Source organism: Lepidothrix coronata, unplaced genomic scaffold (genome assembly GCF_001604755.1).
Source record: "Lepidothrix coronata isolate B3197 unplaced genomic scaffold, Lepidothrix_coronata-1.0 Scaffold90, whole genome shotgun sequence".
In the NCBI taxonomy this organism is placed as follows: Eukaryota; Metazoa; Chordata; class Aves; order Passeriformes; family Pipridae; genus Lepidothrix; species Lepidothrix coronata.
The window spans coordinates 751,994-776,830 of record NW_016690270.1 but is presented as its reverse complement, the minus strand read 5'-3'; the positions used below and the strand labels follow the sequence as shown (position 1 = coordinate 776,830).

At 61.3% G+C, this 24,837-nt stretch overlaps 1 protein-coding gene across 1 annotated transcript in view; it reads left to right on the top strand.

The window, feature by feature from the left end:
* Positions 1-14,008: 14,008 nt before the first annotated feature.
* The window catches only part of NAV1 (neuron navigator 1), a 62,443-nt gene continuing 51,614 nt past the window's right edge, over positions 14,009-24,837 (top strand). Inside the window, exons 1-3 of the mRNA XM_017821288.1 lie at positions 14,009-15,179; positions 15,674-15,774; positions 18,325-19,047. Of these exons, the coding sequence (XP_017676777.1) occupies positions 14,599-15,179; positions 15,674-15,774; positions 18,325-19,047 (1,405 nt within the window). The 5' untranslated portion in view covers positions 14,009-14,598. The remainder of the gene's footprint in view (positions 15,180-15,673; positions 15,775-18,324; positions 19,048-24,837) is intronic.

Here is a 24,837-nt window from a genome sequence, read left to right as displayed (position 1 = left end):
ATGGGGGGAATCCATGGGGAGAATCCATGGGGGGAATCCATGGGGAGAATCCATGGAAAATCCATGGCAGGGGGATGGAGGGGGATCTGTGGGGGGATCCATGGGTGGGGGATCTATGGCAGGCAGATATGGGGGGATCTCTGAGGGACCTATGGGGGATCCGGTGGGAGTCTGGGAGGAGCAGGGAATCCATGGGTTGGGCTGACCCAAGCTGGAATTCTTTGGGGCGAGGGATCTAGGAGGATCTATGGGGGGAGAGCCATGGGGGATAGGGAGGGGAGGATCCAGAGGCTGGAAATCCATGGGTCAAGGGAGTTCATGGTGGGGCATCCCTGGATAGGAGGATCCAAATGGGATCCATTAGAGGGTCCATACTGGGATCCACGGGGAGGGTCTGGGAGCGGGGGAACCCCTTGGGGTGTCCGTGGGGATATAGAGAGGGATCCACTGTGTGTGGGAGTGTGTCCAGGGGTCGGGGATCCATAGGGGATCCGTAGGTAATCTGTGGGGGATCCAGGAGTAGTCCGAGGGGGGGACCATGTCGAGATTCATGGGGAGGGGATCCAGGGCTGGGGGTCACGTGGAGCGGAGGAGTCAGGGAGGGCCATAAGGAGGGAACTGTGGGGGGAGTTATGGGTCTGGGGTCCATAAGAAATCCGCGGGGGTCCATGGGAAATCCGGGGAGAGAGTCCATGATGGGGACAGTGTCAGGATCAATGGGGAGGGGATCTAAGGATAACCCTGCGGAGTAATTAATGGGGAGATACGGGTAGGATCGAGGAGCCATTGCCTCTGGGCGTCCATATAGGATCCATAGGGAATCCGGGGGGGGGGGGGTCCGCGGGGGATCCGGGGGTGGGTCTATGGGGTTTCCCCGGCTCAGGCTCTGCCGCCGAATCCAAGCGCCGCGCCTTGGCAGCCGAGCGGCATCAGGGCACCGGGGACAGGGCAAGGCCGCCCCGAGGGACCGAGCGGGGCAGGGGCGGCCCCGCACCCGCCTCTCTGGGCTGGGGGACCGGGGGTCAAGGGTCTGGGGACCGGGGACCGGGGCAGGCACCCCCGGGCGGCCGGAGCGGCGGGGCCGGGCACGGGCCTGCGCGACTCCTCCCCCGCTCGCCCGGCCCGGCCCGCGCGGGTCCCCGGCCCCGCTGTCACTGCGCGACCGGCGGCGGCTCCGGGCGCTGCCCGCGGGGCCGCGGCGGGACGGGGCGAGCGAGCGGTGAGCGGGGCACCGGGACCGGGACTGGGGAGGATGTGCTCCGGGGAGACACGGGGGACACCCCGCTGGGAGTGGGGAGACACGGGGGACACCGCGCCGGGGACAGGGGGTGGTGGGGGCCGTCCTGTGTGGCCCTGGAAGGCACGAGGGACATCCCGGTGGAGACCGGCCCTGATAGGGAACACCTCGACGGGGACCGTCGATGACACCGGGGACATCCCGGTGGGGTCGGAGTGATGTGGGACATACTGCTGGGACCGGCGTTCACAGAAGGGGCAACGGGTGGGGATTAGCGGTGATGGGGAACGCCCCGTCGGGGACCAGGGTGACAAGGGGAGCGCACAGCTGCGGGCAGCAGATGACGGGAAACAACCCGTTGGGGACCGAGGAGATGTGGTCGTGCTGCGGGGACGAGTGGTGACTTGGGGGACGTGCTTACAGGGACCGGGAGGGGACAGGCAGCTGCTGTAGGAGCTGGCACTGCCTGGCACTAGTGGCAGCCCCCCATCTCCCCTCTCCTGCGACCCCCAATGTTCCCGCCTCTCCACGGGGGTCCTGTTTCAGCAGTGGGAGCTGCAACGTGTCTATGCTGGCAAATTCCTGTGTCCCGGTGTGCCCTGGACACCCTCAATCCCCATCCCTGGCAGAGGGGGGCTGCAGGAAAACATCGCAGTGCCAAAAGCAGGTGTGTCCCCTGTCCAGCCACCGGGGAGCACAGAATGACCAACAGAGGGTGACAGGGAAACTGAGGCACAGATACTGCTGAAATGGGTGATGGGGGAAACTGAGGCATGGGGCTGTCAAAAAAGCATGTTGTGCTGCCCCACATCTTCTCTCCTCAGGCAGAGCAGGTCAGCGCCGGCAGATCCCGGTCTCTGCCCTCCCTTTTCGACAGGGGAAGGTGCTGCCGGGCTGTAGGCACCCATGGGTGCTTCCCATGGGTATCCTCCACCACCCCAGGTGGAGCACCACTGCACCACCTGGGGTGATGGAGCATCCCCAGGCTCCTCGGAGCCGGGAATGTTGCAGCCAAACCGGGATGGCACAGGACGGAGGGAAAACTTTGAGCTGACTTCATCCCGAGCCGTGTCCCCGTGGGACATGGAGGTGCCATCACCCCGCGGCAGGGAAGCGGTAAAGACTCAGCGCGTGTGTGTGCCGGCGCGACTCTTTTCCTGGATTTCACCTAGGAAAAAAACAACTGGGAGGAGAGCCAGGGAGTCTGGGTGTGCCGGGATGCCGGGCCCGCAGCCGGCTCTGCCGGATACCCCCTGCTGCCCAGAGCGGGCGAGCACGTATCCCAACTCAGGCAGGGGTTGCCCGTGGGTTTTTGGGGTGCTGCCCGCGCTTCCCAAGACTTCGCCGTAGCGGCTTGTGCCGTCATCCCCAGTGCCAGAGAGTGTCCAGGTACTCCCGGGGGGTTCCAGGGATGGGGGAGCCCCCTGCGCCCCCCCAGCTGGGTGTGTTGGTGCCTGTGTGGTTGGAAGGAGGGGTTAGACCCTGCCACTTTCACAGCCGGGGGAGCTGAGTCAGGAAATCCCGGCTGCCCCGGCCGGATCCTGGCTGAGTCATTTCACTGAGTAAGTGTCCGTGCCGGGGGGTGCAGGGCTCCCGTGCCGGGGGGTGCAGGGCTCCCGTGCCGGGGGGTTCAGGGCTCCTGCACCTCTCTGGGGGACAGGGGCTGCCCTCCCATGCCCCGGCCGTGCCCATGGCCCTGTCCTCAGGCACTCTTCGCTCTGCCAGCCCCGTGCCTCAGTTTCCTGGGACTGGACGACACAGAAGGCTCCTGGGACATGGATACAGGCTGGATCCAGCCCTGCCCCACATTCCAGCACAGGGAGCCAGCTCTGAGGGGTCAGAACGGGTCTAGAGAGGGGAGACAGAGTGGGACGGGGAATGTGGGGCTGGATGAGATCTGGCGCTCACTGGGAAAAGAATGGTGACCCCAAGGCGGAATTTGAGATCCTCCTGTTAAAGGGAGTCTCCAGTCTGGGTGTGTAGGGAGGGGGTGGTGTCAAGGAGAGGAATGGGGGTGGGAATGGGATGGGGATGTTAACTGGGTTGGGAACTAAGATGGGAATGGAGATAGGGATGGGGATAAGGAAGGGATGGGGATGAGATGGGATGGGTTAGGGATGAGATGAGGATAGGAATAGGAATGGGGATACAGAAAGGATGGGATGAGATGGGGTTGAGGGCAAGAATAGAATGGGGACAGAGATGAGGCTGAAGGGGTTGGAGCAGAGCTTGGGGTGCATGTGGGGTCGTGGAGGGGGATCAGGCTGGCTCCACTGGCAGCAGGATATAAATAACCTGCCGGGACACGAGGTTTTTTCCTGCCGCCTCCCCCACGCTGCAGCCCCACGGACAGGAAAAAGGTGTTTCCGGCTGTGGATGGGAGTGGGGCCCCGGGCTTGGAGCGGGATGTGGGGCCTGGGCCACGGGCATGGGGATCAGGTGACCCTTCCCGGTCTGGTGCTTGAGGTGCAGCCACTGAGCCTGGGGCTGGTGGGACCCCTGACCGCAGTGGGGCCACTGCAGCCCCCGGGGTCCTGGCAGAGCTGGTAGTGGGAACGTCTGGCACAGGCTGGAGCTGATGTGGGGACAGGACATGGTGTCACCGGGCTGGAGCACCCTGTCCTGTCCCCAGTGCCTCCAGGCTGGGGCACCCACCAGGCCGGAACCCAGAGGACGTGTTCCTGCTTCCTGGCTGGAGCAGGATCTGTGTGGAGCTGGGGGAGCTGGAGCGGGAGCTGTGGGAGGATGGTGCCTCGCTGTGCCCGTGACCCTGGCAGAGCCACTTCTGCTCCCTGATCCAGAGGGATGTTCCCTCATCTGCACACGCTCCCTGGGGAGGTTTGACAAGCTCCAGCACCAGCAAAGTGCCAGGGGGACTTCAACCTGTGGTGGGGACACCAGTATGGGATGGAAGTCCTCCGTTCCCACCATGTGACCCCCCTCTGCCCTGCTGCTGGCAAACGGGTGACAGTCTCCCATCACCTGTCTGGGGTCCTTTTGGTGGCAGCCGGGGACAGCACACTCCATCCTCCCACAGCCCTTTGTACCCTCTGCAGGGGAAAAACAGCAGTGACAGGGATGGGGCAGCTGGGACCACGCTGGCTCTGCCCACTGCCCTGTGTGCCCCCAGGGAAAGCCTGTTTTGGCTAGACAGGATCAGTCCTCAAGCTCTAAATAAGCACAGAGTAGTGCCAGCTCCAGGAACACACTCTTGGGAGCCAGGACCTGTCAGGGCAGTCAGTGGCACAGGCGGTGATGAGGCTCGTGGCAGCTCATGGGGAAACTGAGGCACGGGCTGCAGGCAGGTGACACATTGCCAGCACCTGTGGGAAACCCTCAAATGCTTCCAGGTGACACATCAATCACCAACCTGTCCCAGCAGGCTCTGGTTCATTTGCCAGCACAGTTGGAGCCCTGCTCATTAGCAAGTGACCTCTTATGAGCTTTGTCAGGTTGTGCTGCAGGGTCTGGATGTTGGGCACTGCTGTGGATTGACTGCCTGGATTGACGAATGCTCGGGGGGAGAGGGGCTGGAGGAGCCCCCAGCACTCAGCACACATCACTACCATCATGGGAAGGGACAATAATTGGGGAAAGCAGGATTTTCGTTAACTGGAGGGGGGGAGGTCCTGGCTGAGCAGCTCAGGGGGGGTTTACAGCTCTGCTCTGTCCCAGGGAATCGGTGGGGATGTGGGGGGCAGGAGCTGGGGTGAAGTTGTCTCTGGCTGTGGATTTTGGTCCCCCTGCTCTATTCTGAGCTTGTCTGGTCAATGCCCCATAAATGGGGGTGGGGATGGGATGGGGATGATAACTGAATTACCTGTGGTATCATCCCTTCCCCCAGGACCCTTATTAGAGGCTCCAGGTCACCACATCTCGGTGCTGGTTCCCATGAGTTTCACTGCAGGGTCACATCCTGCAAGTTCTCTTCTGCCAAGGCTCAGCAGTAGGTCCTGGTGCCACCTTGGCTCCTGCCCTGCTGCCACTCATCATGGGAATGAAGCCAGGAGCTCAGGGCCTGCCCTGCAGGCACTGGGTTGGGATGCCCCAAGGCATCGCATGGGGAGGGAACAGGTGGGGACAAACACCCATGCCCGGGGCTGGCTGGGGCAGTGAGACTGGTGTCCTGGCTCCTCTCCCCACTGGGATGGGGGAATGAGGCTCCAAAGGTCTTGGCTGTGCTGTGGGGAGTGGGTTTGGGGTGGGAACCAGTGCTCAAGTTTCTGCCTCCCAGTAGTTGCCTGCATTCCCTGGATTCCCCTGCTCTCACGGAGGAGTGGAGGTGGAAGCTGGGGGAGCTGGGTTTGCGCTCGTTCCCCCATCCTCATCCTCGGCTCCCACTCGAGGCCCATGAGGATGTGACTGGGCGGCGTCACCTCCGGCAGAGGAAACTCCCCCTGAGCGGGGCCAGGCGATAAGTCACATCTTCTCCACCCCTTCCCTCTCCCCTCCCCCTCACCCCACTGCTCTGTGCCCCCTCCTCGGGGGGTGTCCATCCCAGGAGATGTTCACTGTAGGGTGGGCAAGGGAAGGCAGGAGCACTGCCATCCTCACACAGGCTGCTCGCTGCAGGCGAGGAGGAGGGATGCTCAAGGGATAATTGGGGGATACTGAAGGGATGCTTGTGCTCCCCTCTGGGAAAGCCAGGCATCCTCTGGGTGTGATGGCCCCATGGTGGCTCCATCAGCTGCATCCCATGGAGGTGGGAGGTTTAATTTCGGGTGGAAGAGGGTGGGGGGGTTGGTGGGGGATACTGAGGCTGGGGGCCCACCTCTTCCAGCCACATGGATTAAGTGACAGTGGGGACATTGGCATCAGGAACACAATCTTGGGGTTGTTCTGATAAACCCTGGGAATGTGAATCCCTCTGGAGGGGGGGCTGTCACAACCCCCTGCCCCCTCGTCCAGACCCAGCAGGGAGGTGTTTGCCAGCAATGACTGCGGATTTACAGCTCACTGGAAAATCCACTCATCTCATTAAGGGCTCCCCATGGATTTTGCTTTCCATTGCAAATTCCTGGTTGTCCCCTCTGGGTGCCAGTGTGTGTCTGGGGCTCTTGGGGCAAACCCCCTGGGAAGGGTCCCGGCTGCAAGAGCAGTGGATTCGTTTCATTATACGAGGAATTAGGGGAGACTCATCTGGCTTGGCCAGGTAAGACCAGACAGGGAAGTTTAGCTCCTGGTGGGAATGGTCTGTGATGGGAATGGTCCGTACTGCAGGGAGGAGACTGGGGGGTTCAGTTGAGAATTGGATCCATGAGTTGACTTTCACTCAGTCCATCTCCTGAAGCAGATTCAGCATCTAAAAATGCCCCAATCTGGAGCTCGGTGATGGCACATCTCTTGGGTTAAAGCTCCCACTTTTGGATCACGTTGCTGTGTTCCTAGCGTTATCCACCCCGTACTTCCAACAGCGTTTTTAAATCCTTAACCTGCCTTGGGTGGGGAAATACCTTTTTTGTGCCTGCTCTGCCTGTGAGAGCTGGGCACTGAAAGGAGCAGACAGGCAGTGAGGATCTTGCCTGGGAGCACAGGGGGGGCCGGAGATGCACTGCCTGTGCCGGGATGGGGGGGCAAGCCCAGCTGCCCCTGACCATCCCAACCATCCCAGTGCACACGTACGCGTGTGAAGGCGGCAGCATCTGCTGAGTTAATGTGTTTCACAGCCCCGCCATGCAGCTGCCTCTCCCCACTGCTCCGGCAGCCAAGCCAAAATCCATCAGGAGCTTCCAGGTTTCACGGGTCGAGGACCGGGGGGGCCGTTTCCGCGCAGCGGCGGCGAATGCAGACGCTGCGACATCTGCTCTTGCTCAAAATTCTCAGGAGCAAAGGGCAGGTCTGTGATGCCGCAGGAACACGGGGCTAAATAAATGATGCAACCAGCTCTATGGAGTTTTGACCCAGAAAAGGGTTCAGCCGAATGTCACCAGAGCTGCAGGACGGCTCCTGGCCCAGGGTTTGATCTGGCACTGGGGGATCCTTGGCCCCTGAGGTTCAGGGAAGAGTTTGGGGAGGTTTTGAAGCCCTCAGGACATGCAATAGGAGATGCTGCATTTTGACCATGGTGCTGGATGTTGAGGGGATCCTGGGCTCTGCAATGCCCGGTGATGGTCCGTGTGCCAGTTGTGGGGCTGCCAACCACTTCAAGACTCTTCTTAGCACAGGGGGACTGGGGAGTCTGAGGAGTGTGGGAGATCACCAGGAACCACCCAAACCCTTCCAGGCAGCCCTTCACTGCAGGGGCACCTGGAGAGGGTTCAGCAGAGTGTCACCTCACGGAAGGACAACCTTGGTCCCTGTGGGGGCTGGAGACACCGGGACATGACAGGCAGCGCTGCTGGGGGACAGATGGCACCAGGCACTGGACAGATGGCTCCGTCCCAGACAGGCAGCCGAGGGGTCGGGAGGCCTGGGCCTTGGGCTGGTCCCCGGGGACTCGCTCTTCTGGCCCCGGGCTGGCGGCGGTGGCCCGAGGGGGACAGACACCATCGGCCATGGGCGGTGCGGCCAATGCAGGGCAAGGGGACACCGGGATGGCGAGGGGACGGACGCGGTCTCCAGGGGATGACACCGGTTCCGGAGGGGGATGCACCGGCTGGGGGAGGCGGCACCGGTCCGAGGGGGAGACACCGGTCCCGGGGTGGTACCCGGCGGAGGGGAGGGTGATACCGGCCTCGGGGACATGACACCGACTAGGGATGCGGTACCGAGCGGGGTGGAGGTGACACCGGTCGGGGCCGGGGGTGACACCGGCCGGGGGGCGGTACCGGGGGGGCGGTGCCCCGGGTGGAGCTGTCCAGCACCCGCGCCTCCTGAACGTCCCCAGCGCCGGGGGCCGGGGATGTCCCCCATGCCCCTCCGCCCCGGCCTCTGCCGGGCAGCCCAAATATCCGCCCCCGGGGGGTCCTTCCCGGCGGGGAGGACACCCCTACCCCGATGTCCAGTTGCTCCGGCAGGCAGGAACCGCCTCAGGGAGAGACCCGCGGGGTGGGGAAGGGCTGGGGGGACACGGGGAACCGTGGGACAGTGGGCACTGTGTGGTCCGAGCCACTGGGACCCGGGATATCCCCGGGGAGAAGCCTTCGACGTCGAGGACCCTTGCACAGCCCCTCACACGGTCCCTCCCACAGACTCTCACGCAGTCCCTTGCACAGACCCCCGCACAGGTCCCGGGGTCTGTCCCAGCCCCAGAGCATCCAGCCTCATCCCACAAAGGGATTTGTGCCGGGCACAGCCCAGCCCAGAGCTCGGTCTCCAGGTCGTACCCGGGGGTCCGTGGCAGCGGCTGCTACAGCAGGTCCAGCTCCGAGCTCAGCTTTGCTCAGAGTAGGTTCTATTGAAGTGGGTTAAGTGGCTAATGGGATTGCTGTGGAGGGGCTAAACCAGGGATTAGTGCTATGGCTATGGGCTGGGCATCCCTGGAAGTGTTCAAAAAACCGTGTAGATCTGGCACTTGGGGACATGGTTTTGTGGTGGACATGGCAGTGCTGGGTTAGCAGTTGGGCTTGATGATCTTGGAGGACTTTTCCAACCTGAACGATTCTGTGATTTAATGATCTCTGCTCAGACAACAGCCGGTTTCTGTCCTTCAGCTCCTCCCAGGACACAGCCCATCTCCAAACAGCTCCCAGAGCCCTCAGCATCGTGCTGAGGGGAACAGCCAACCAGGACAGGAAGAGCTGGGCCTGCCCAGCCTCCCCTCCCTCCCAGCTGCCCATCCACTGACTGCACCCAGGAGAACCACCTGCCTGCACCCAGCCTGGCGAGCGCACCCTCTACCCTGGCATTGCCCTGTGGAGGGGCAGGGAGAGGGGAGCAGTGAGACCTCCCTGAGGAAGGACCCAGCCTGGTTCCCTGGCGATGTGGATGGTGGCAGTGTCCCAGGCAGTGACACCGGTGGTGGGCAGGCCAGCTCCCGGCCAGGGCACAGGGGCTGGAGGGCTGGGGCTGGTAGCTGAATCAGTAGTTTGTTCTCCTCTGAAGGCCCCTTTCTGCCCTGGCTCCCTTTGTTTCTCTTAGGAAAGTTTTATGTCTCTTGTGTCACAAGGAGCCTTTTCTTTGTCACCCTTCCCGAGCGTGCCAGGGAGGAGGCTGTGCTGGAGCACTGCCATCCCTGACGGCAGCTCGAAGCCAGATCCTGCACAGGGCTGCGAGGTGCAGGGAGCAGCTTTTGGGAGTAGCTGTGTCACAACACTGGAACTCTTGGCGGGGCTCACCTCCTCAGGCCACTCACAGCCTGGGGTTCACCCCTCCACCCACACCCTTTAAAATGTAGGATGCTTTGCAGTCCCTGAGCATCTCCCCAGGGACACCCAACATGTCCAGATCTGCTGCAGCCCCTGGTGTTCCTGTGCTGCCAGTCCCAAGGGTGTCTCAAGGATGGTTCCCAATTTACAAAGCTGCTCTTCAGCCCAGGACACCCAGGGAAGGATCCATCCTCCTTTATTGCTATTTCTCAGCCTGGTTTCAGCTCCTTCACCCCTTGCAGAGGCCACGTCAGGGTGGGGAAACTGAGGCATAGAGTGGCAGCAATTTGTCAGCAGAGGTTGAGGGGTTGAACACCTTTTCCATCACTCAGTGTCCATACTCAGACTCCTTCCACAGTTACCCTGGGGCATGGAGCAGTGTTTCATCCCTGACAGGGATCTCAGCTGTGAGAGATAAGAGAGAATTTTATCTGGTTTATAAAAGTCATCCCCAAAATACAGACCAAAACACTTCCAGAGCTGTTAGCTGTTCTCTTGGGACCATGGGAGAGACAGAGATTGGCTCCCTCCAAGGCATTGTGGGGGATCTGGGGGCTTCAGCTCTTTGGTGTAGCCCCTGCAGTGTCATAGACTGTTCCCAGCTTGGCTCAGGTGATGGATGGCTCCAAAATGGATCTGCTTCAATGCTGGAGATGCTCCAGTGACCCCTCTGGGTCATGGAAATGGGGACATGAAATGAGACCAGGCTCCAGGTCCCTGTTCATTTCTGGCTGCTAAAATCGCACATGTGGGATGGATTTGGACACGGGGCTGAGGAAGCAGCTTAAGCTCCGGGCACAACAGATGCCTCTTTGAGGAAGATGCCTTCAGGGATGTGCTGGCTTGTGTTTGTCCTGGGATGAAGGACACAGCTTGTCCAAGGTCCGTGTCATTTTCTTTCAATGTGAACACCCACATCTCTGTGAATGGCATCATCTGAAGGGATCAGAAACAACCTTGCCTCTGGGATTAGAGGTCTTTAACTCAGGGAAAACTCAAGTTCCACCTCAAGACCTGAGCTCTGGAGACAGCTGGGATGAGCATCCTCCCCTTGGCTGGGAGGTGAACACCTCTGGCTGCCCAGGAGGCTCAGCCCTGGCACTCATGCAGGGGTCTGCTGCCCACAGCACTGCTGCAGCTGCTCCAAAATATCCTCTGGTGCTAAAATACCTTGTGCACCTGCTGCTTTCCACTACCATGAGACCTAACAATCCTAAGCTGGTACCTGGGGAAGTGATGGGGCCAAAAACTCACCCAGCAGGTGAAAGTCCCCCAATTAAAGCATCAGGTGCAAGTTCCTGGTGCTCATGTTACCTGGAGGGTGAGCAGCAGCTGGTTCCCGAGAGCTGTTCCTGGGTTACATTGAAGGAGAAAGTTGTTTCCCTTTTGAGCTAATTGCGAAGGAGCTGCTGGGTGTAACTGGGTCAAGCCATGACCTGCTTTAGCTGGGCAGAGAGGTGGCAGGACGCCAGCGTGACACAGCATGACGGGGGGCTCGCCTGCTCCCCTGCCATGGTGACACATGGGGCACACACCAGGGGCACTCAGTTCTGGGGGCAGAGCTTCAATGGGGTAAAATCAGTTAGGAGGCAAAGGAAGAATTATTTGGGAAGAAGAATGGGCTGAATCTTGCCCAGGAATGGTTTTAGTTTGTGCTGGCTGGGGATGGATGAGTAGGGGGCAGTGGCTCCTCCTGGGGCTGCTGGCACAAATAGGGACTTGGTGGGAGCCACTTTAATTTATCCCTTTGGTGGCATCCCTGGGTGTGGGATCCCAGTCCAAGGGTCCAGCTGGTGACACAGTGTAGGGAAGTGGGACTGCATCCACATTTCCCCTCAGCCATCCCCCAGGAAGCCCCTGGCATCTCCAGAGCAGGGTGAAGCCCGAGGAGGGCTCAACCATGCTCAGCTGGAGGCAGCAGAGCGATGGGTGCCCTCGGAGATACCCAAGGTGTGTGTGGTGGGAAAAGGACTGCTCCAAGCCTGGTTCCCAGCAGGAACTGGCATCTCCTGAGAAACCTTTCTTTCACAAGAAAGAAATTCAAAGTGGAAAAAAAAATCTGGAAAATCAGGTTACAGCCCTGATGCCACGTGCCCAGGGCAGGGCAGGAGGGGTGCTGCATGCTGGTGGTGCTCAGTGGGTGCCAGGGAAAGTAAGGTTGTAGCATGAAACTAGATGAAGTTTTTTTCACTCTGAGTTGGTTGAGGAGGATCTTGGGACAGGTTTTGTGGAGTCGGGGCAGATGATCTCCCACTGTGTTAGGAGAAAATGCACCAGCAGCAGCCCCTGGGGCGGGAGACATTTGTGTGAGGGACCTTGGGGTGAAATGGGTGAGTTGGGAGTGATGGTTTCACCACTCATGTCCATAAGGCTGGAGCTTTGCTGGCTCTTCACCCCATCCTGGGCATCCTCATGTCTGTGAGGAGGAAGGTCCTCTTATCCCTAGAAGTGTTCAAGGCCAGGTTGGACAGGGCTTGGAGCACCCTGCTCTAGTGGAAGGTGTCCCTGCCCATGGCAGGGGGTTGGAATGAGATGCTTTGTAAGGTCCCTTCCAACCCAAACCATTCCATGGTTCTATGAAGGTCAACCCTGTTTGTGTTTGCAGGAGGTATTTTGCTCAAGGCTTCAAACTGCTCTGCCCGCAGGCACAGCACTCCTGGGGCATGGGGCTGCCTTAAGGAGAAGGGAAAAAAGTGCAGAATTGGGGTTTGTAAGCACGGATTGTGGGACACAGACCAGGAAAAGGCTCAGGTGCTGCTGATATTCACAACTGGATTGGGAGCACTGTGCCCCCGGGAATGAGCTGGTCTTCAGCTGGGTGCTGAGCTCTGGCCACTGCACTCCCAGGAGTGACCTTTGGCACAGGGAAAGGCCGGCCTGGCTCCTGCTGCCCACCTTGCAGCACCCTTGGGTGTGGGCTGGTGCCAGCACAGGGCCCCACACTGGGGACTGTGGTTGCCCCCCCAGCTGGATACAGATCTATGTGCCCCCATGGGAGTGGTAGAGCCCCCATGCCTGCCTCCATCCCACACCTTGCAGTGACTCAAGGATGGATCTGTCCCAGAGACCCCCAAGAGCCTGTCCCAGTGCTGCCTCCACCCACCGGTGCCCTGGCCTGGGGCCATGACCACAGTGAGCAGAGGCAGAGACAGCTCAGTTGGCGTATGGGGAGAGAGAAAAAGCTCCTGGGTGTTTCAAAAGCTTCAGTGAGGGCAAGCCCAGGGTATCAGTTCCCTCTGCCCCTTAATCAAAACTGCCTTGGAAAGACCTTTGTAGCTCCTGGCTGGTGCTGGAGTCAGTGCTGTGATTCCTTGATCTCATCCGCTGCATCAGCCCTTCTCCCCGTGACCTATGGCTCCCTGATCAAGTGATTCAGCTCATGTGGGTCTGGAGAAAGGGAATTTGAGTGCATTCATCCCAGCACTGCCTGCGGCAGGGACGTGGTCACTCCTGCTGGGGGGAGAATGTGGGGCATGGCTTGGTCCTTTCAGATCCCCAAAAGCCTGAGGGGAGCAGGGCTCAGGGCACCTTGCAGTGGGGAAGAGGCTAAACAGGGTGGTTTGGGACATTTTTGGACTTTGTTCATCCCCTCCGCCGGGAGATGCAATGGGTGCAGGGCTGGGGCTGGGTGCTGTTCCCATCAGGGTGCCCCTGCACCTCAGGGCTTACCAAGAAACCTTTCCAGCTCTGGAGAAGCCCCATCTCAGCCAGGTGGTTTGGCAGAGTGGGTGTGTGTGGGCGTACCTGGGCAGCTGCATTCTCCAGTCTGCCAGGAACAGCCTCGGTGGGCTCCGGCACAGCCCCGAATGCACTCGCTGGACCCTCTTGTGCTCACTGCACTCACCCAACACTAAAGCAGCTTGGGGCAGAGGAACCCCCACCACGGGTGGCCAACCTGGAGCGGATGGTCCTCCCTAGAATGGCCAGGAACCTCAAAAAACATCTTCTCCCCTCCCCAGAGGTTTTCCTTCAAGGGGGCTGAACAAAACCACACTGGAGCAACATGCAAAATGTGTGTCCCAAGAGATTTGTGGCACCTGGCGCCTGTGGGGCTACAGCTCCCCGTCTTTTCTAGAGATCACTCCATCTCCTGAAGAAAACCTTTTTCTTTGAGTTTTGAGGCTTTTCCTGAAGAGCTGAAGGTGGGAGGTGGTTGTAGGCAGAGCTTTGCTCCATGGCTGATTTCCTGGCTGAGCTCTGCTCTGCCTGCCCAGGCAAACCCTGTGAGAGTGATGAGCTCCTCCACTCACTGTGACCATGCCAACATCCCTGTCACCAGTGTTAGCAAAGATGGCTCTGCCTGACCCTGGATGCTTTGGATGGGATGAGGGGGTTGCTGAGACCCCATTCTCATCACATGGAGCAAGACACCAAGGCAAGGGGACACAGAGCACAGTCTGAAGGGTGGTGCCAGGAGGGGTCACCAAGGGGGCAAGATGAGAGTGGGAGCATGGAGAGGTGGGGTAGGTGGCACTGTGTGTGGGGATGTTGGGGAGGTGGAGGGCACTCCATTGTGGGGGTGGGACACAGACACCAGTAGATGGGGTCACAAAGCTGGTCCTCTGCCACTAGAAGGTGCCACAGGAGATGGTCTCAGGTGACAAGAAGTTGGTCTTCGATGGCCAGGAGACAGTCTTGGATGACCAGGAGGTGGTCCTAGGTGGCCAGGAGGTGGCCTCAGATGTCTGGGAGATGGGCTTGGGTGGCCAGGGGACAGTCTTGTTTGACCAGGAGGTGGTTTTGGGGACCAGGAGAAGGTTTTGAGTGGCCAAGAGGGTCCTGTCCTGCCTGTGGTGCAGCCTGACCTGGTGAGGGTCTGTGCCCATATGTCGTTACTGAAGAGACCTGCCACAGGGACTTGGGGATGTAGGGATGGGCTGCATAGGCTCCCTGGGGGAGGACATCACATACGCCCTGGCCCTGTTGGAGGACATTATGTGTGTCCTCACCCTGGAGGTTGGGATGCAGTGTCCTCCTCCTGGGGTGGGGACAGGCAGCACCCACAGCCAGTGCAGACCATGACCAGGGTCTGGTGTGCCCCCCCCCCCATGCTGTGCTGGGCAGTGACCATCCCTCCTCTCCCTCCACAGCCTTGCCAGCAGCTGCCTCTCCAGGATGAACAGGATGGCCAACGTCAGCTCCAGTGGCCGCAGCCACTACCCCTCCGCCATCCCAGTGCCCCGTGCCATAACCCATGGCAAGCTGCACACAGCAGCCCCCCCGAGCACCCCAGGGTCCCCCGTCCCCCACAGGGCTCTGTCCCCCTGGCCAGGGACGGTGCCAGCCCCCAAGACCCTCAAGCCCAAAGGCACTGACAGAGCTGCCAGCCGTGAGGCAGCCAAGAGCAGGGAGGGAAGCCCCAGTGTCCCTCTTGGTGGCAGGCAGAAAGCCCTGGCAAGACCCTTGGTGTCCCCTGGGAAGCGTCCAGAGGCAGTGGGCAGCGGGAGGAGAGGGGCAGGCAGGGTGGGGGAGCCCATGGAGCTGCCCAAAGCTCCATCAGCACAGGGCAGGGCTGGGGGACGGCCGGAGGGGTCCCCTGGGAAGGGCAGCGGAGCGGCCGTGGCAGGGACAGGGGATGAGTCCCATGGTGGCTCACAGGGGAGGGGCCCCATATTTGGGTCAGGGGCCATCACCTTCTCCTCGGGCCCCCTGCACAGCCACCCCGTCACTGCCACCGTGGCACCCTTCCACTACCGGTGAGTGCTTGGAGATGGGGAGGTGTGGGGGCAGAGACACGTGGGGGCGGGGGGGCATGGGGACAGGGAATGGGGGGCTGTAGGGGAGGATGGTGGCAGGGGGACACAGTGGCAGGGAATGGTGGGGCTGTGGGGGAGCCTGGAGACAGGGGGACATGGGGCTGGGGGGGTATGGGGACACGGGGAGGCTGGTAGGGACGGTGGGTGTGGTCACGGGAAATGGAGGGGTTGGGTCTGGGGACTCTGAACCAAAAGGTGAGTTCCCACTGAACTTGGGGTGCTAGGGGTTCCTGGGGCACCCGTGGGAGCTGGTGAGGGGCAGGGGAAGGATTCAGTGGGGAACAGGGTGCCCTGGGACCCCACTATTATGAGACCAGTGTCCCCAGACCCTGGCAGAGCCCATGGCATCGTGTTCCCATCTCCTGGGGGTTCCCAGCTGGCTGCACACCGTGATGTGCCCCTGCTTCCCCACCCTCATTCCCCTCTGCCCCCAGGCTGCAGGAGAACCGGGAGCAGGAGAGGGCCACGTCCTCAGGCGAAGAGTGTCCTGGTCCTGCAGAGCAACCTGGCCGCGACCCCAAACCCAGAGGCCTGAGTGAGTCCAGGGGGGTTTCCCGGGAATGGTGGGGGGGTCCTGCCGGTGCCAGAGGGCAGAGGCTCGTGCTGGACAGGAGCCAGGACTGGAGGTCGGTGGGGCGGCGGGAGGAACCCCCACACTGGAGGTGCCCCAACTCCCCTGGGAAGGGCTCGGCTGCAGTTCCCGCATTCTGTGTAGGCCAAAACCCTACACAGCGGGGGGCACAGGGGACTGAATCCTGCGGGGACGACGCCGGGACATCACTCCGCTTGGCTCCTTTCCCTCCTCTTCCCAGTTTCCCAGCGAGCTCCAGGAATGACCCATTTCTAAGGAGCCGGCGCGGGGGCGGGTGCCGCGGCACTGCTGGTTCCTCACACCCACCGCCGGATCACCCCCTTTCCCGAGGGCTGAATACGAGCTCCCCGCTGCAATGTTGGGGACACCCCAGTCCCCTCCGGCTCTTGCTTCGGGGGGAGATTTTGGGGCGGTTCCTGGAGGGATGCTGGGGCGGCGGTTGCCAGGGCAGCGGCAGCGGAGGATGGCGGGATGCTCCAGGGATGTGCAGGGACGGGGAAAAAAGAGAGCCAGGAGGTTCGCCGGGTGATTTGAAGGGACAGAAGTCGGTCAGAGATGAGGTGGCTCCAGACAGAGCCCGTCTTTGACGCGGGGGCCCGGCACCGCAGCCAGAGGATAAGGGGGTTCAGCGCTGACCCCCGATTTGGGAAGCGCTGAAACCGGGGGCGAGCGGGAGGGTGTTCCGGGAGGAAGCAGGAGGGAGTAAGCGGGGCTGGCATGCGCCCAGCGCAGCTGCCTGAAGACCTTCGGGAGGTTTTGGGATGAGGCCGAGCGGGTTTGGCGCTGGGGAAGGGGCCGGCTCCTTTCCTTCCCTCCAGTCACCGCGGCCCGCGGCACCTCCCGGGGCTCCGTTGGACCCAGCCAGAGGGTATACGGGACATTGGGAGGCCCCAAGGGTCACTCCCTCAGCCCCAAAATGACACAGCACCGGCAGATTTGCCCCCCACAGAGGGCCCTTCGGGGTGCAGTTTGTGCAACCATCCTGCCCCAGCAGCACCTTTTGGTGCAAAACGTTGTTTTTTTTGGCCACCCTTTATCGTCCCATTCATGCTGCGTTATTTTGGGACTCCTCAGCAGTACCACGGGCTGAACCCCCGAACACCCTCCCGGGGGTGGGCTGGGGGGCACGCGCCGCCCCCGGCCCTCCCGTCCTTATCTCGGCAGCAGCGATGGGCTCTAATGCAATATTTCCCGGCGGTTGCCATGGCAGCCCGCGTGAGGTCACCAAATAGACTTAATTCACCCCTTCCGAGGGACGGGTAATTAATGAAAAATGATGATAACCAGATCCCACTCCCCCTCTTTCCCCCCCCTTAATTCCCCTGGATCACTGAAGAGGAACCACTGTGTTTGGGGACCACGATGTCCCTCAGGGGGCTCCTGGGGGAGAGTGAGCCCAGGCTCTTCCCACACCATTTGGGGTGAAATGGGGACGTTTCCCCCCCCCGGGGATGGGTGTGCAGTGTTAGCCTGGATGTGGGGTCCGTGTCAGGCGAGACAGGAGGTGCTTCAAGACAGGGCGCTGGGGCGTGGGACCCCACCCCTCTGGCTTCACACCTCTGCCATCGGGCACCCGGCACACCCCTGCCTGCGAGGGGCTGCGGGACGGGCTCGGTGCGGGGGGCAGCCCCCGACGGCACCCACGGGTGCACCCAGCACCGCGCCTGCCAGCTTCGAACCTCGCCCCCCGGGTTCCCGTGTCACCCTAGGGACCCGCACAGATCCAGTGCTCCGGGGGGTCCCACTCGGTCCCTCCGCCCCCGGGGTCCCGCTCCCCGGGGTCCCGCACTGTCCCGGGGTCCCGCACTGTCCCGGGGTCCCGCACTGTCCCGGGGTCCCGCTGCCCCGGGGTCCCGCACTGTCCCGGGGTCCCGCACTGTCCCGCGGGTCCCGCACTGTCCCGCGGGTCCCGCACTGTCCCGGGGTCCCGCACTGTCCCGCGGGTCCCGCACTGTCCCGCGGGTCCCGCACTGTCCCGGGGTCCCGCACTGTCCCGCGGGTCCCGCACTGTCCCGCGGGTCCCGCACTGTCCCGGGGTCCCGCACTGTCCCGCGGGTCCCGCACTGTCCCGCGGGTCCCGCACTGTCCCGGGGTCCCGCACTGTCCCGCGGGTCCCGCTCCCTCCCGGAGCTCCCGTTCGGGTCCCGCCGCCCCGGGGGGTCCTTCCCGCCCCTCCCACCCCCGGCGCGCGCCCCCGCCCGGCCCCGCCCCTCGGCGCGCGCCCCCTCCCCTCCCTCCCTCCCTGCTCGCGCCGCGGCCCCGCCCCCCCGTCCGCGCCAGAGGAGGGCGGGCCCTTTTTGTTCGCCCCTGACATTCCGCTGGTTCGCAGTGTCCTGCCGGCGGCGGAGCGGCGAGGTGGGGCCGCGCCGCTCACCCGCCCCCCACTCCCCTCCCGGCCCGCGCCATCCCCGCCCTGCTCCGCCTCGGCCGGTGGGGCGGGCGCTGACGGCGCCTCTCCCTCTTGTCTCGCCCGGTGTGTCCTCGGTGCCGCAGCGGCAGCAGCAGCGCCCGGCGGGTTAAATGATTGCAGCGCGGGGATGCTGGGGAGCAACCTCAAGAGCCTTCCCGACGTGGAGCTGGGCGAGGAGGAGCGCGGCTACCGGCGGGGCCCCGACGGCGGCGCCGTGATGCCGAAGCGGGCGAAGGCGGCGGCGGCCGCGGGGCCGCGGGGCGCGGAGCTGCGCGTCTTCAAGGCGAGCAGCGCGGAGGGGCGGCTGCCGGCCGGCTCCAACCTGCGCAAGCAGAAGTCGCTCACCAACCTCGCCTTTCTCACCGACGCCGAGAAGAAGCGGCAGCTCTACGAGCCCCGCTGGAGCGACGACATGGCCAAGGCGGCGGCGCCGGGGGCGGCGGCGGCGGGGGGCGGCGGGCGCGGCGGCCCCCGCGGGCGGGACGCGCCCGCCATGTCGCGAAGCCTGTCCCGCTCCGAGCACTCGCTGCTGTCGCCGCGCCCCGCCGGCCCTGCCAAGCCGCCCCCCGCCGGGAAGCCGAGCCGCATCCCCCGCGGGCCCTACGCCGAGGTGAAGCCCCTCAGCAAGGCCCCCGAGGCGGGCGGCGGAGGTGGCGGCGGCGGCAAATGCGACGACGAGCTGCTGGGCGGGAAGGGGCCGGCGGTGGCGGCGGGCACCGAGGAGAAGCCGTACCTGAAGGTGGACCCCGAGCTGGTGGTGACGGTGCTGGGCGACCTGGAGCAGCTGCTCTTCAGCCAGATGCTGGGTGAGTGCAGCCGCCGGGCTCGACGTCGGCGTGGGAGGGGGGTGAGGGAGGCGGCGGGCGGAGGCGTCGGGGCTCCTGACACCCCGTGGGGGACCCGCCAGTGGCCACCTCGGTGTCCTCAGCGAAGGGATGCTGAGGGGGAAGGACCCATCGGTCTCGGTGACCCCAGTCAGTCTTTGAATTACAGAATGGTTTGGATTGCAAGGGACCTCAAAGCTCATCTCGTTCCACCCTGCCGTTGCCAGGGACACCTTCCACTATCCCAGGTTGCTCCAAGCCCCGTCCAGCCTGGCCTTGGACACTTCCAGGGATGGAGCAGCCAAGCTTCTCTGGGCAACCTGTGACAGGGCCTCCCCACCCTCCCAGGGAAGAATTTCTTCCCAATACCCCATCTAATCCTGTCCTCTGTCAGTGTGAAGCCATTCCCCCTTGTCCTGTCACTCCATCCCTTGTCCAAGTCCTCTCCAGCTCTCTTGGAGCTCCTTTAGGCACTGGAAGTAGCTGTAAGGTCTCCCAGGAGCCTTCTCTTCTTCAGGCTGAACGCCCCCAGCTCTCCCAACCTGTCTTCATAGCAAGAGGGGTTCCAGCCCTTGGAGCATCTTCCAGGCATGCCGAGGGGGAAGGTGCTATCAGGGTCTGCACAGCCACCTCTTGCCTTGGCAGCATGGCAGTTCCTCCTCATGAGGAGCAGTGGCAGGTGGTGGTGGAGCTTGTCCTCCCCCACGTGTCTTGTTGGCTACCCCTTGTCTCGACACCCCCAAATACGATGGAGGTTGCCCGGCTGGGTGCCACAGCTGCTCCCCACCATCGGGGTGGGTCACCCCAGGGGTGACCTTGGGAGGCTGCTGGCGGAGGTGCCGTACTAAGGGTCTATGCTGCTGCCGTGCTTTGGGCAGATCCAGAGCTCCTCTGAGGTCTGGGGCTCTGGCAGAGGAGAGTCCTCCAAGGATGCTGCTGCAGGGTTTGTGTGAGCCGGTTTCAGCCTGTGGCTGCCTATGCCTTGCTGTCCTGGCACGTTTGATCCCTCAGCTTGTTGGTTTCCATGAGAACAGCGAGCGCTGGCCATGCCCCTGACCTTGGGAGCACAGTGGGCTGCGATGCTGGGTCTCGGTGGGGCTGAGCCCAGCCCTCGCCTTTCCCTCACGGCTGTGTGCTGATCTCTAGTAACCGTGGCCACCTCCGGAGCCCTCTGCCTCCCCCTGGCACCCTCTCCTCCCTGCGTCCTGACCATCAGTGCCTGTGGGCTCAGCTGGACAAGGACCACGGCTCCCAAGAGCTCTGTTTGGTCTGGCAAACGGGGGTGAGAAGGTGGCAAAGTAGCCCTGCACAGCCATTGTGGTGCTCCTGGTGCCCAGCTGTAAAGCCCTGGTGGTTAGTGATGGGGGGAGCAGCGGTACAGGCAGGGCTGGTCTGTCCAGTCCCTTGATGTTCCCTGCCTGGGACCCCCTTATAGGAAGCCAAGAGCTTCTCTGGCACTTGAGCTGGCTTGAGATGCCTTCTTCTCACTGCATAGTGAATAAACCTCTGCTTTGGGAAGAAAGGAGAGAGATTTACTCCAGCTGGGGCTTGGGGGGGCGGTTTGGAGATGTGGAGTGAGCTGGAGGAAGTGCTGGAGCCAGGGACCTGTAAAGCTGCTCTTGCTGAGTCTGGTTCCCTGCAAACCCCTGACTGTTGCGTGAGCCTTCAGGGTATCACAGCCCCTGCTCCATCGCAGAGCTCTGGCACAGCAGGCACTGGCATGTGCTGACACACAGACATGGAACCTCCCAGCCCATCGCCCTTGGCCCCCTGGCTGTGCCCAGCCATGGGAGCAGCAGTGGTGGTGGGCACCCTGCCCATTCCCTGCCTGGCAGGGTCTGTCCCAGCTGCTGGAGGATCCTAGAGCTTGCAACTGGAAAGCCATAGAGTGAACTTGAGGCGTGGGCAGGCAGACCATGGGGATGAGCAGGTGGGACATGGGAGGTCAGCCTGGCTGCCCTGGTGGTTCCACAGCTGGGCTCACAGACATCCATCCCTGGCCCTAATGCCATGGGAGCACCAGATGCTGTGGGAGCAGGGCAGGATTGCGGGAGGATTTGTCACTTATGGGACTGACAGATTGCCCCTCACTGGTGTTGGGATGCCTGGGAGAATCTCACCGTCCCCTCCTGTGACACTCTGCTCTTAGGTGGAGGTTTCCTCAGCACCCCCAAGAAAAATTCTTGCAGGACTGGCCTACATGGGAGTAACTCCTAGTTTGTGGCAGTTGTGGGAGTACCAGAGGTCCACGACAGGGACTTGTGCACATGCTGAGGAAGACCGTGGGTTGTGGAAGTGCCTCCAGCACCCACTTTGGTTTCTGGGCTGTTGCCTGTGTCAGTCAGGGCTGACCTTGACCTTTGGAGGTGTTGAACATCCATTTGGACTGCAGTTACCACCTGAAGGCTTGGTTGGCTGACCTGTGAGGGCCAGACTCTGACAAATGGTCTTCTGAATCTCCTGCTGAGGATTTGCCAAAATAGATAATTTTACAAGACTGCCAGGCTTCCTGCAGGGGGACTGAGGGCTGTGTCCAGTGTTGGGTGGTGGCAGAGCCTGGGGTAGGCAGAGCAGGAGCTTCAGTCTGCTGAAACGTCACTTCCCTTTAGTGGGGCTGTACTTCCCACGTTCATGGAGTTGTGATGTTGAGTCACACCTACTTACCTAAAGCTGTGACAGCCCGTATGGTGGGGATACCAACAGGAGCTTGGGGATGCGGAGAGAAGGGAGCAATGTGACAGTGGTGATGGCTACTCCATCACTTTGTATGTGCTGGTGGCACAACCGTGACTGAGGATGCCCGAGCATGGACACATGCTGAGCCTCCAGTCCTGACCCCTTTGCTTTGTCTGGTGCAATCCAAGAGGATGAAACCTTCTCTGGGGGCAATAGTACCTTCCACAATCTAACTTTTTTGGGGAGGGGTAGTTCCTGCAGTGTAGATAGACCCACAAGGAGTGGGATCCCAGGAGAGTGGGCATCATGCCCTGTGTGGGCTGGTGAGGAGGGCCAGGAGAGGAGCTTTCTCCTGATGGCTAGAAGGTGCTTGGGAGGGAGGGAAGGAAGGTCTCTCTACTGTTTCTATCAATCCCTTTGGCAAGAGAAACGTCAACCTGAGCTGTTTGGCCATGTCTACTGGAGGGCACCCTGTCCAGAGTGGCACAGGAAAACTCACAAGCTCGGTTTGTGCTGAGAAGAGAGAGACAGGAATTGCAGGGATTTCCAGCCTCGGCAGATCTACTTGTCCTTGAACTACTGACCTGTATTGAGAAGCCTATGCTGCCTCTGAGCTCCTGGCCCTACCAGCCAAGGTGGCTTCCAGAGACCTTCCGTGTCTTTAGTCTCCACACCTGAGTTCTCATCTCCACCTCACGCTCCTCCTGCCAGAAGCACTCCACTACCAAGCCTCTCTTGGCCAAAAATACAGTTTGTTCAGTAGCGGCCAAGTGTTACCTCTCATTCAGTCACCGCCACTGCCTCATCTGTTTGATGGCACCGAAGCCTTTGTAGCTGAACCGCGTTTAAAGCAGAGCAGCCTGCGCAAGCCAGGAGAGGTCACCGGGACGCAGCGACCACATGTGCTTTGTAGAGGCTATTTCCATCCTCCAAATTATACATTTCGCTTCAACCAAAGACTGAGGCTTCTCATAAAAGCTGGCTGGCAGCTGGGGTTGCTAATTACACCAGCGCCCAACCACAGGATGAAGGGGGCGGAGGACGCGTGGCCGGCGTGGTGGCAGAGCTGGCTGTGCAGAGCTTGCCGTGCCCGTCTCTGTGTGCGATGGATGGGAGTGTGCAAGGGCACGTCCGGGCTGTGTGTGCGGTGCCCAGCGTGATGGGCACTTATCTAGAGCTCCCCAGAGCACCTCCGAGAGCCTGCAGCTGCTTTCTGCAGCTATTTCCTTGTCCATCTCCTGCTGGATGTGGTGCCTCTTAAGTGGCTGCTAATTCGCATCAGCGAATAAGAGGTCGGTGTTGCGTGGGCCGGAGCCCAGGCGGACACGCGTGATCCCGGGGGAGATGGTGTTCCCCGAAATGCTCGCTGCAGGAGTCTGCAGCCCTGCCAAACTCTGCAGGTGCAGCTATAACCCATCTCAGTCCTGCAGCCCTTGGGTGGGCCATGCCACCCTTCCCCAGGTGGCACAGCAGGGATGTCCTCGCTGGGCAGCACATGCCTGTGGGGACCTGGTACCCCTGTGGTGCCGACATGCAGGCAGGACAGCACCCAGCTGTGCTTGTACTGGTGCTGGCTGGGCAGGTGGGTGGTGGGGAGGACAGCCAAGGGCTGGGACAGGCAGATGGGCTCCATGGCAGGCGGGAGCTTCACATCTCACTGTGGTCACTTTAAAAAAATACCACAGCACAGGAAAGACACTTGGCTGGTGTCTGACACATCCTGCGTGAGGATGTTCCCGACCCCGGTGAAGATGGTTACCAAGGTATTCCGTCTTGATGCCCTCCCACCCTTGCTGGGAGGCGCATGGTGTGGGGTTAAAGGAGCACCTCTGCCCCACTGTGTTCCTCCCTCTGCCCCATGGTGTTCCTGACAGTTTAATTAAGCACTAATGGACCTGTGGCAGTGCTGTGCAGCAGTAGCCAGGCTCCCTGGCAGGAGACCATGCGGAGATCAGAGACCAAGTAGCTCTTCACAGTGATGGGAGTGGGTTATTGCCTCATAAAGTGCTGTAGCTGCCCTGGTACTGCCAATGCTGTTCCTCTCTTACGACCCCTGTGTGACAGCGTCTGTGTGATGAGGTTGTTGGGATGGGGATTGATTTCCTTCTGCCTACAGAGCTGGACTCCCACCTTCAGGGTGGGGGTAAGGAGAAAGGGGAGAGGTACATGGTCATGTTGCTGCTTCCAGCCTGCTCCCAGGAGCTGGCAGTGAGTAGTAGATATCTCCTCTCTCCAGCTGAGATGGCTGCAGTGACTGGAGAGGTCTGGAAATGTGACCTGAGGGTCCCAGAGCTTCTGCTGAAGCTGCTTGGGATGTGCCACATTCCCGGTGATTACGGCAGTGTGGAAAAAGGGCTGAGAAAAAAATAAATCCAGATTTGTCTTTCAAAATTTTCCATGGAAAGAGAGCAGAACAAACACTTGAAGGCAAAGATATTTGGGGATGCACTGCTGAAATGAAATCCTCCCCAAAAAGCCTGAAAATCCCTGTTCAAATGGGGCTTTCCCAGTGACTGCCTGTATCTCGCCCCCAAATCCAACACTTGTCCCATAAGAAAATATGTAAATGAATGGAAAATTGTGTGCAATTCTGGAAGTGCTATTTGAGCTCTGTTGGTGGGAGGTTACCACAGTGGGACCTGGGCCATGTCTGCTCAAGGCCTTGCGGTCCCCTCAGGGTGAGTGCTGAGGGCTCCTGGGATGGACCCAGCCCACCTGGTCCTGCCTGGTCCTGGTGTCTCGTGAGCTGGTGGCAGTTCTGGGTCCTTCTGGAGAGCCTCTTGCTCATGCCCCCTGTCCCCAAATTTGTGTATTTGGCTTCTCAGGCTGTGACATATATCTCCATGCCCACAGCCCCCCCTTGTCACAAGTCCCCCCACCATCAATCACCCTGTTGTGTCTATTTAGGTTCCCAGCTCCTTGCCTTCCTGTGCATCTTCTCGTGGTGCCAGACAACAATGTCCCTGGTCACCCCTGCCCACAGTCCCTGCTGCTCACTCTCACTCGAGCATCTGAGGACAGCACTTGGCTGGTGCTTGTGTCCACTGCATGGGGGAGGATTCATTCCAGCTCTGTGTAGAGCCAGAGCCTGCACCC